Source organism: Ammodytes marinus (genome assembly GCF_949987685.1).
Source record: "Ammodytes marinus genome assembly, chromosome: 10".
Lineage (NCBI taxonomy): Eukaryota > Metazoa > Chordata > Actinopteri > Uranoscopiformes > Ammodytidae > Ammodytes > Ammodytes marinus.
Genome location: NC_137214.1, coordinates 24,750,808 through 24,762,679, shown reverse-complemented (window position 1 = coordinate 24,762,679; position 11,872 = coordinate 24,750,808). Strand labels below are relative to the sequence as shown.

General features: G+C 44.3%; 1 protein-coding gene across 3 annotated transcripts; it reads left to right on the top strand.

The window, feature by feature from the left end:
- The first annotated feature begins 230 nt into the window (after positions 1-230).
- Positions 231-10,084, top strand: pcdh18b (protocadherin 18b). 3 transcript variants are annotated; one of them, XM_080035933.1, is made up of 4 exons: positions 231-3,018; positions 3,520-3,575; positions 3,970-4,139; positions 8,590-10,084. In XM_080035933.1, exons 1-4 carry the CDS (start codon positions 508-510, stop codon positions 9,540-9,542), a joined length of 3,690 nt encoding a protein of 1,229 aa, XP_079892059.1. In that variant the 5' UTR covers positions 231-507; the 3' UTR covers positions 9,543-10,084. The 3 variants fall into 3 exon arrangements, with proteins under 3 accessions (XP_079892059.1, XP_079892060.1, XP_079892058.1); XM_080035934.1 differs by having other exon boundaries at positions 3,487-3,575; positions 3,970-4,085; XM_080035932.1 differs by having other exon boundaries at positions 3,487-3,575.
- The last annotated feature ends 1,788 nt before the right edge of the window (positions 10,085-11,872 follow it).

The window sequence follows — 11,872 nt, the reverse complement described above, 5'->3', positions numbered from 1 at the left end:
TGTGTGGAAAGAGACGCATTTTGAGTGCGGGGCGGGTAGAGAGAGAGACTGGAGCGGCGACAGCAGAGTGCACGGAGCAGGGCGCGCACACACACAGTGACTCCCCCTCCCACCCTCTCTCTCTCTCTTGCTCTCTCACTCACTCACTCTCACACAGACTGGGAGAAAGCTGCGCCTTTTCTTCGCCCAGACATACACTCTCACTCTTTCACTGGAAGCGCACACACACATGAGGCGACGGGCTTATGTCGATATATGCAACAGATCTGTTTACAAGGAGAGCACCTCGGTTTGTGTGTGTTATTATTCTCCAAAAAGAAGGAAACTTTACTTACATATTTATCTATTATTTATTTTTTTATTTATTTTTGCGGAGTTTTTTGTGTGCAGTGAGCAGCAGCAGCAGCAGCAGCGGAGGATTTAACATGCCAGACATCTGAGAAAACAAATTATTCTTTCCTCCGTTTTCCTCCTGTGGAACTTATCGCCACAGTGTGCGCGAAGAAGATGGGGACACAAGTGATCCAAACCAAAGGAAATGTATTTTCTTCGGCATTACTCAAACTACTTTTGGTGCTCTTTGTTGCGCTCGTGCACGGCGCCACCGGTAAGACTTTGAAATATAAAGTTTACGAGGAGCAGAAAGTGGGCACGGTCATTGCACGGTTAAAAGAGGACGTAGCTGGGGTTCTATCCAAACTGCCGAGTTCCGTGACCTTTCGGTTCCGCGCTATGCAACGAGGGAGTACACCGTTTCTGTCCGTGCGGGAGGAGGACGGGGAGATCAGCATTGGCACCAAAATCGACCGTGAGAAGCTTTGTGAGAAAAACTTGAACTGCTCGATTGAATTCGACGTGGTCACACTGCCGACGGAGTACCTGCAGCTGTTCCATGTGGAGGTGGACGTGCTGGACATTAACGACAACTCGCCGCACTTCTCGCGCGCCATCGTCCCCATAGAGATCTCCGAGAGCGCGTCTGTGGGGACCCGAGTCCCGCTGGACGGCGCCCTGGATGCGGACGTCGGCGAGAACTCCCTGCACTCATACTCCCTGACACCCAATAACTTCTTTAAGATCGACACCAGGACCAGGACGGACGGGGCCAAGTACGCAGAGCTGGTGGTGATGAGGGAGTTGGACCGGGAGGTGCAGTCGAGCTACCAGCTGCAGCTCACGGCCTCCGATAATGGCGTACCCCCAAAGTCTGGCTCCACTTTGCTCAAGATCAGCATATCAGACTCCAACGACAACAGCCCAGCGTTTGACGAGCAGGCTTATGTTATCAATTTGCTGGAGAACTCTCCCCTTGGGACTCTAATCATTGATTTAAATGCCACAGATCCAGACGAAGGCACTAATGGGAAAATAGCCTACTCTTTCAGCAGTCACATCCCATCAAAGATCTTGGAAACTTTTAAGATAAACCCAGAAAGTGGCCACATTACGCTTATTAAAAAGGTGGACTACGAAACCGCTGCTTCCTATGAGCTGGACGTTCAGGCTCAGGACATGGGCCCAAACTCCATCCCTGGACTTTGCAAAATTGTGGTGAAAGTGGTGGATGTGAACGACAATAAACCAGAGATAAACATCAACCTGATGACGCCTGGCAAAGAGGAAGTGGCGTACATCTCAGAGGGCGCCCCTGTGGACACCTTCATAGCTCTGGTGCGTGTTGATGACAAGGATATTGGGCTCAATGGGGAGGTGGTGTGCAGGCTACACGGCCATGGCCACTTCAGACTCCAGAAGACCTACGAGAAGAACTTCATGATCCTCACCAACGTGTCACTGGACAGGGAGAAGAGGTCAGAGTACAGTCTGACAGTCATAGCTGAGGACAGGGGCTCGCCCAGCCTCTCCACCATCAAACACTTCACAGTCCAGGTGCTGGATGAAAACGATAATCCTCCATTTTTTGAGAAGAGCCGCTACGAGGTCTTCAAATCCGAGAACAACTCTCCTGGAGCCTACCTGATGACCGTGGTGGCCTCGGATCCAGATCTAGGCACAAATGGCCAAGTCACCTACTCTATCATAGATGTTCTGGTTCAGGGGAGCCCCATCTCCACCTATGTCACCATTGACCCTTCTAACGGAGCCGTCTATGCCCTACGCAGCTTTGACCACGAAGACGTCAACCGGATCGCCTTCACAGTTCAGGCACGGGACGGGGGTAACCCTTCGCTATCGACCAACACCACCGTCCTGCTGACCGTCTTGGATGAAAACGACAACTCGCCCGTCATCCACTCCCCCTCCCTCCGGAATCACACCGCCGAACTGCCTGTGTGGAAGTACGCATCACCGGGTCAGCTGATCACCGCTTTCAAAGTCACAGACCGCGACGCCGGCGCCAACGGAGAGCTGAGCTGCTCCATCGTCGGCGGCAACGAGGACGGGCTGTTTGTGATGGACGCTCGCAGGTGTGAGCTCAGAACCAACGGCAGCCTGGAGCAGGCACCGCGGGAGGTGATGGAGATCAGGGTGGAGGTGCAGGACAGGGGCACCAGTCGTCTGTCCACAGGGGCCCTCCTCAGACTGTCCCTGCAGGAGACCATGGCCATCATGCCCCCTCTCTACACCGACGGCTCCGGCCAGGCCTCGCTGGATCTGTCCCTCATAGTCATCATCTCTCTGGGGGCCGTCTGCGCTCTGTTGCTCATCGTGATGGTGATGTTCGCCACCGCCCGCTGCAGTCGCGAGAAGAAAGACCCCAGGCACAACTACAACTGTCGCGTGGCGGAGAACAGCTACACGAACCACCCCAAGAAGCCCGCCAGGCAGATCCACAAGGCCGACATCACCCTGGTCCCCACCGTCAACGGGACCCTGCCGCTGTGCGCCCACCCACGCTCCCCCTCAGCCTCCCCTGCACCTGACAGAGGCGGCACCCTGGGGAGCAGGCAGAGCCATCATAGCCGCCAGTCCCTCAACAGCCTGGTCACCATCTCCTCCAATCATGTAGCAGAGAACTTTGCCCTGGAGCTGGCCCACGCCACACCACCTGTTGAGGTAAGACAAAACAAGACATGTTTATTTTATGTGTGTAGTTAATTTAAAACCAGGATGATCTCTCAGGACTGCTGTTTTTGCTAAAACTAGTACACACACACAGCTCTATTGTTCTTATGCATCTGCTAAAACGAAAGGAAATACCAATATTTCTGTCCAATAGTATATAATATGCACATTCCTTTGTCTTATATTCAGTATTTGTTCTGAATTTATCCCTTGCTCCCATATTCTGTTACCTTCAGCCCTTTGTGTCATATTTTTGTTGACCATCACATTCAGGATCAAGACATGAATTCATGCCATCCCCCATACCCTGGACCCTTCCCCACAATACCCCAACCCCCATCCAACATTGTCTTGTGACCTTGCTTGTTCGACTCCATTCATTTTCCCTCTTCATTTTTTCCTTTTGTTTTTGTCTTTTGTCCTTTTTTTTCGTCCGTTTTGTTTCCCTTGGGATTGTAGCAAGTCTCACAGCTTCTGTCCATGCTCCATCAGGGCCAGTACCAGCCACGACCAAGCTTCAGAGGCAACAAATACACCAGGAGCTACAGGTAATACACGTGCAACATGATGTTTTTAAAGCCTTTATTGACATATATTGTGAAGTAAGTGCGCAATTCAGGAATATGCGTTTGTACTTTGTTACAACATCAAAGTAAAAACATTTCCACACACATTCCTCTGTTGTCAGAACATCCACAAAGTCCATGATATCCATATCCAGTAGCTTTTTGGTTTAGAGTCAAACTGTATCCCGAACAACTTAACATTTACATAATGTTATGTAAAACCTTTTCTGCAGAAGCGCCTTTTGCCTCTCAGTGCACCTTATTATCCACCAGTAGCATGGCATTCTCTAAAACCATTTGATATTATTATTATTGTCAATAACCAGCCAGGCCTTTATCAAAAATGCATTACATCTCTGTCTGTCTCTCTTTGCAGATATGCCCTGAATGAGATGGACAAGTTCAGCCTGAAGGACAGCGGCCGTGGAGACAGTGAAGCCGGAGACAGCGACTACGAACCTGGCAGGGAGTCACCCATGGACAGGCTCCTTGGTGAGGGCTTTACTGAGATATATGCCCCTGATGGTCAGCACAGAACGCATGCAGGTACACCCCCCCCCCCACCATCCACCACAGCCCACAACCCTCCCTTCATCTCCCATCGTTCCTCTCATGTCTCCATAGCATCTAATATTGAATCAAATCAGTCTTTCGATCAGTTTCTACAGTGCCATACAATTTATTAAATCCTTAAGTACTGTAGGCTTCTAGAAAAAAAACGTACACTACATACACTCAAATATTCAGGGTACATTTGAGAAAAGAGGGAAGGACTGACATTTTTTTATTCATCTTTTTATTATTGGTTCTTAGGAATGCATTGTCAAATAATCAATTGATGGATTACTTCATAAATGTCAGAACATTGTGCAAAATGCCAATTACAAGTTTCCAGATCACAGGTGGATATATCTAAACAATTCTAAACCCAAAGTTAGTCAATTTACTATCATTGTAGACAAAAGAAAAACAGGGAAAAAGCAGAGGGAAATCTTTAGCATATTTACTTGACTTGCTGCTAATTCATTTTCTGTTGATTGACCAGTACAGTAATAACATATCACAATTTATTTCCTGACTAAATATGTCTCAAATGGACAAACCTAGAGTTTCTCCAACCCCACCTAGAGGTCACTGAATATATTGTTGCAGATTATTATTATTTTTTAAATAAAGGGATCAAATAAATAGTTCTTAAAAATACATTTTAACAATTAAAGACTTGTATTGAAATAAGTTTATGGTTACATGAGGAGCTCCCTCCATCCACTTGGAAATTCATTGTGATGCCATACACAAATCCACATGGCCAAGTGACAAGTCTATTGCCGGAATCATGAGAATTAATTTGACCCATAAACAGGCAGCAACAGGCTGGGAAACCATGGGCTAAGCAATGGGAAAGTGGTAAACCTCTCTATACTCATCTGTTACCCGTTATCCAAACACTCCTCCAGCATGCCTTTACCTTGTTCTGCATTGAAAGTGGCTGCATGTGCATTGGCTTTGGAGGTTTGTGACTGTACCTTCTCACCACCAAGTTCCACCTCACTGTCTCTCCATGAGATATCTCTCCAGATAGCTCAACTTATCCTCCTTTGCAGTCCCCCCATCTCTTCTCCCTGAGTGTCACACTGCATGGAGTATCCTGCTGCAGCTTCCTTTATCGCGCCATCTCTCTCTCCTCCCAGAGCTCTGGCTTCTTTCTAGCCAGCTTCCCACACAGCCATCACTCGACATTACATTTGAGCTACATCCCAATTAAAGTCAAGCCAGACGGGCAGACAATCTCATCACTAACACCTCTTCACTCCCACCCTCCCTTTCTATCCTCCATAGCTCTGCTCGTTAATTCCCTTTCCTTTCTCCCACCTCCAAGCCTTCACTTTCACCCACCCAACCTGAAGCCCCCTTGCTCTTCTGAAGCAAAAGGACATATTTAATTGCCATGTGGCAAATAGTTGCTATGGAATCTGCGCCGTGTCGGGCTGGTGATTAAGCCCTCACGAGCATAATTACATCTTAAAGCTCACCTTTCTTCTGCTTTATGTTCACCCGCCTCCCGCCCCCATGTCCACTACAGCCTGGGTGATTTTGAGCAGTTTTCTCGGTACTCTGTCATTATGGCTGGGTATGGTACAGGAGAATAATGGAAGATCCTCTTTGTTTGTTGCCCATAGACACAGAGTAGTCCGTACAGTATACAATACTACCAGGGAATGTAACGTCAGGCTTGAAACATTGCAAAAAAATCATACTCAAATGAGTTAAGAACCCCTCAAGAAAACAAGTGGTTCTCTAAAATAGACATACTGTGCAATCCTTATTCTGATTCCAGTTTTAAACATAACAATGTGAGGTTTTGGGAAATACACTTTTTTGCTTTCTCTCATAGAGGGAGATGAGAAGATAATTGAATCAGTCTCATGTATGTCTGTCTTGTTATAGAACTGGAGTCAGAATGTGGTTAGCCTAGTTTAGCATGATGAGTTACCTACCTGTACATCTAAAGCATCTAATCAATATGTTGTATCTCTATAGCAAACAATAATGTTGATATTACAATCTCTGGAAGTTACCTGCTGAAACTATTTCTTGGCAAACAAACCCCGGGTGCAGTAACTTATTTATTGCCGTTTCAGTGAGATGTTCAGTGTCATGTGTTTGCCATTGTGCCTGAATGGAGTGCACATGAAGGGTACTTCTAATTTACAAATGTTACTTGTCAAAGTAAAATAGTTCTCCACTTGTGAAGATAACTAAAACAATAGCGAAATGAATAGCCTTAAATACTGTGTCACAAATTGAGTACATAATAGGGATTGAATATTTTTTCATTTTTTTTTATACAATTTGACAGAAGTGAAGCTCCCAAGGAAACACACACCTTATTGGCAGCAAGCATGTGTAGTTCTAATTCTAAATAGAACTAGTGATTACCGTGCCAATAAATCATAATAAGTCAGTAAATCAACTGATTGACATTACAGTTGGCCATATAGGCAGGCTTTAAGTCAATGTTTGCCTTACGCCTTTTTTCGTTTTGGCACAAAAATCACTTGGGTTAAATCTCTCACTTTTACCCTTTCATCTGCAGGGCACCCAGTGTGCTGCTGCCCCGCACTGTTTCCCCCCCCTCCCCCCGTCCAGTGCACCCAAATGCACTTTTCATCTGCTCTAAGATGTATTATAAATGTTCCTTTCATGTTAATGAGGAGATAATGAAGTCCCTCAATAGCACAACTAAAAAGCGGCACACTCCTTTAATGAAGGCTTTAAGTTGGCATATTTGATTTGTCTAATTTATTCTTCAGAGATTTTCTATTTGAAGATTTAATATTGAAAAGAGCGACTTGAAAGGGAAAAAATGCAGGGCTTTTAGAGGAGGGGTAATTTTGAATGGGTAATAGGCATTGATCGGTCTTGCTGAATTGTCTCTCTGTGGTAAATACATTGGAAGGTACTGCAGTACGAAGTGCTCCCGCAGAGAGCTTTTCAGACTAATTAGGGCCGATTTCCACCATGTTTCCAGAGATAGTGCAGTGAAAACACCTGCAGATATTCATACAGATATGAGCCAGTTGGACTGGACTGTCAGGAACCTTCTTTAATCTATTAGTTTAATTAAAACATGGGAATAAATGGGGTTTATTTTAGTAGTATCAAGACACGTTTAATATACACACTGTTAGCTCTAACAAATATAATGAACATGACTATCAAGTAATGTATGGTCTAAATGTCAACTTTATAAACATATAACACAATATTGTTTTAGGCTTAAACAATGTATTCCTAGACCATTCAAGAGGCTTTGTATTGTTATGGGAATGGAAAATGTATGCAGGCTCCAATAGATCTATATTTTTCCCTGGATAGCAACACTATATAGCAACACTTCTACGCTTACTACTAGCTGATACAAATGCCTTTTTCTAGTTCCTTGTCACAAGTTGTATAGCAATATGTACTAATGTAAGATCAGAACATAACCAACTTTCAATACTGCATACTTTCCTAATTGATATAGGGTACACATAGTTGAAGTAATTACTTGTTTAACCCAGTGGTTTTCAAATTGTGGGGCGCGCTTGTGTTTTTTATATTAAGATCACAGCATAGCTGGACAAGAGTTCTTCTGCTTCGTTCCTCTCACTGCATTTAAATGCAAAGAGCACCAAGCCCAACCCAGAGGACCCTGCATAATTTTTTTTAATTATTTTTTATTAATATTTTTATGGAAAATCCATGTGTCTTTCTTCAATAGCTTCTAATTCATCAGACCCAGTGTCTCCAAATTATTTGTTCACACAAAATTCCTCATATTTAGCCTCTTAATTTTCCCCTCAAAGTGCACCAGATTCATGCATTTCACTTTAAAAAGGTGAAAAAAAATCTCCCGGGGGGGCATACACTCGGACCCCCCTAGGAGGGTCTGGTTCTCCGCTGGCTACTATTTTCCTCCAGCAGGACATTGGAGGCACTAGCGAAAAAACAGTGGGTGTGTGAATGACATTTCACTAGTCAATAATGTGGGCAAGTCTGTCTGCCTATCTTTCTCACTCCGCTGCACACTCAGTCACTACTATCCATGCTTAAAGGAAGCAGGATTAAAACACTGGATTAAGATGTTAAAATGTATTTAAAAATGTGTTTAAAAACGCACAACATTTTTTAGAATGTTTCAAAAATATGTTTAAATTTGTAAAATAATTAAAAGATCTTTCAAAACACACAGGGATTTCGAAAATATATATATATTTTTTTTTGGGGGGGGGCTCCGCTGAAATTTGTTCTCCGAGGGGGGGCTCACTCTCTCACACTTTGAAAACCCCTGGTTTAACCAATTAGTCAATCAAAAGAAAAAGAAGATGTGATTGACTGACAAAAACTCCATAGAAAATCATTTTCAACTTTATCCATTTCTGACTACATTGACTGCATGTGTAGTTCAGTATTCCTGATTGCTTACGAGCGTTTCTGTCCTTCTCCTCAGCTATGAGACTTTGCACAGAGGAGTGTCGTGTCCTGGGTCACTCAGACCAGTGCTGGATGCCCCCCCTGGCCTCCCCAGCCTCGTCAGACTACCGCAGCAACCTCTACATCCCCGGGGAAGAAGCCCGACAAACCACCGACCTCCCCCAGGAGAAGATCCCACAGCCCTGCACTGATGCCGGCCCCGCCCGCAACCAGAGCTTCTCCACCTTCGGCAAAGACCTGAGCGGTGAGGGTACTGGAGAAGACGAGGGGGGAGACGGCAATGGAGGCGAGCCCACAGATGAAGACCTTTGTTCCACCACATCGTTGCTGTCAGAGATGAGCAGTGTGTTCCAGCGGTTGCTACCCCAGGGACTGGACTCCTACATCCAGGTCAATGAGAACCAGAAGGCCACTAGCCTGAGTGGGGTGGGCGTCCCAATGACTGGATCATTGGATCGCAGACGGGGCCATCTCCCTGGAAAACCCAATCCATCTGTCCACCAGCAGGGCGTGGCCGCCTGGGCTGCCAACACCCACTTCCAGAATCCTGGAAGCAGCATCGGCCCATCTGGACACCACCAGGGTGGCAGCTACCACACCCTCAAACCCAGCACCAAGCTCAGCTCGCAGAGTGCTAGCCACAAGGGCTTGCAAGTGCCCAAAAACAGCCCCCAGAACAGCGGCCACGCCCCCAAGCCCCACAGCAGTCCCCTCCTCACGGCGCTGGTCAGCCCCACTATGGTGCAGTCCTCCCCTGCCCCTGTGCCAGTGTCAGTGCCCCTCCCCGGGCCCTCCTGCAAGTGGCTGCCAGCCATGGAGGAGATCCCAGAGAACTATGAGGAAGATGAGTTTGACTCAGTTCTTTGCCACCTACAAGGCAAACGCAGTGACAGCCGACATGAGCTGGTGGACGCCAGCGAACTGGTGGCTGAGATCAACAAACTTTTACAGGATGTCCGCCAGAGCTAGAAATCCTGTTTTTCATCATCTTAATTTATTCACTGACTTCTACCCTCACTTAAGAATGGAAGTGGGGGACAGTGGGCAGCAAAAGAAGGACAGAAAAAACTCAAGACAAAAAAGACCTGCAATTGTCGTTAAAGTTGCATTTCTAATGTATTAATTGTGTTTTGTGAATGCTAAATATCCAAAAAATTGTTCGTTATCGCTGGTTTGGTACACAATGTACACTATGTGACTGTATTTATCTTTGTATTTTAAAAATACATTTGTATCCTTATATTTATAAAAAAGAAAATGTATATAAACTTAATCAGAAGTCTATTTTTATATTTCGAATGCATGTTGAGTACAAAAACGTTGAATCAAGACTTTGACATGTGATCAACATTCTACATATTTAACTCGTCTTTTGTATTGTGATTCTTTTTTTTATTTGTTGCTATGATATGTATAAATGAACATATAAATGAAGTAATAGACACTTGTCATTGTGGATTATTGTGAGGAAGGGACGGTACACAAATAAAATGAATAATATACAAACAGTATTCATGTTTCTGTGGTTTATATTGAACTATTGTTGTGTTCCTGGGAGGTTCTATATTATTTTGTAGACGTTATGAGAGTATATAAATGCAGTGTACACCATCAATGATATATAGCTGCTGAACAAGTAAAACTCACATCTCACACAACACATCCACAGTCTGCTGTGGATTGAAGGGATTTGAAGTGGGGTTGATGTTGTATTCCTTTCATTAGGCATCAAACACATAATATGAAACAACAACATGTTTATACAAGAGCGAGAAGCTGTTGGAAATTGGGAATAGAAGAAATTGAAAATATGATGTACGTGAGTGGTATTTACCAACAACAACAGTTAAGACTGGGGAGGTTAGGCAACAGTTGGACAACCAATCAAAGTATATCCAAATCAGAATAGAGTATAAGAATGAGGGGAAGGAAAATACCAGGACAAGACAAAACATATTACAAGTATTCTTGGTATCTTCCTAAGTAGATAAAGCTGTATATATTTAACATGTACACAAGACTACTCGAAATGTAAAACATTGTGTGGACCTTGTGGTGATTCATCTACTGCTTACAAACATATTGAATTAAGAAGTGAAATAATGCACACCATATCAGTCAAAATGAAATGTAAAAGCTTTCAAATAGTCCAGTCCAATTTATTCGCAGCAATACCAATGCAGGAAAAACATTTGATTAGGTGGGAAGCATTTATGATCTTAATTTATTTAGTGCTGAAGTACTCAAAGTGCTGATACATTTAGGCAATTGAATGATTAATCCATCAACAACCAGTGCAATAATCAGTTTATCATCGCAGCAATTTCTCTAAATGAAAAGGTACAAATTATAATCACCCATCGTCGGGGCTGGATCTCAAATGTCAGGATGTTCTGCTGTACCCTCTATTGTAAACTGAATAATGCATTAAATAAATCTCATATTGGGCTATGGGATTTATTTTTTCTACAATATATCTGACAAGTTACTGGAAATAGTCATTAGCTGCACCCCTGTAGTTGGCCTACTGTTTTTTTTCTCTTAATAATGACTGTAATGTCTAGTATGCAAAATCTATAACGTTGTACAGGCAGATTTTTCTTCACTAAACCCATCACGCGTCTTCATCTGCACATCAGTACATTTGGGCTCTTAGTTAGTCTGTGCAATTTGTGTGACACACTTCTGCTCATAAAGGAAAGCTTTGAAGCATTTCCACACAGAACTAAAGTGACTTGATACAGCCTCAATTGGTCTAACGAAACACAGAGACTCTGCATTATGTCAGCAATCTCAGAGCCACTCAAAAAACAAAAGGATCAAACATGGCGGGAGAGATGTGCTGTGGAAGCAGATGGAAATATGTAGCTAGAGAGTTGTTGTGAGTTTCGATCATGGAGGGGGTTGGATTTGAAGGAGACACCTCCCTGCTCTGTTACCTTAACAGCTAGATAATGGGTGACACCTAGAGGTTCACCATGTGCACTGTAAACCAATGACTCCAGCACCCAGCTCTCACCAACACATTACTTCTACTACTACTACTAGTAGCACCGAGCCCACATACAGGGGACTGAAAAGAAGCAGACAACCAAACAGAGCCCCCTGGAGGAGACATCACCGCCCTGCATGCTGCAGCTCAATGGAGCCTGCAGGGAGAATCAAGCATCAACTCCAGGCATTACTGTCCAACACAAGGGGTCGGCATCAACAATTAAAGAAAACATCTGAATTATGGACATGGAATACAATAGATTAAGAAATTAAATGGAAAATACATACATTGCAAGCCATACTCA

Coding starts and splice junctions, on each gene's coding strand:
- pcdh18b (XM_080035932.1), top strand. CDS start 508: ATGGGGACACAAGTGATCCAAACCAAAGGAAATGTATTTTCTTCGGCA. Junction 3,576..3,969: donor AAATACACCAGGAGCTACAG/GTAATACACGTG, acceptor CTCTCTTTGCAG/ATATGCCCTGAATGAGATGG. Junction 4,140..8,589: donor TCAGCACAGAACGCATGCAG/GTACACCCCCCC, acceptor CCTTCTCCTCAG/CTATGAGACTTTGCACAGAG.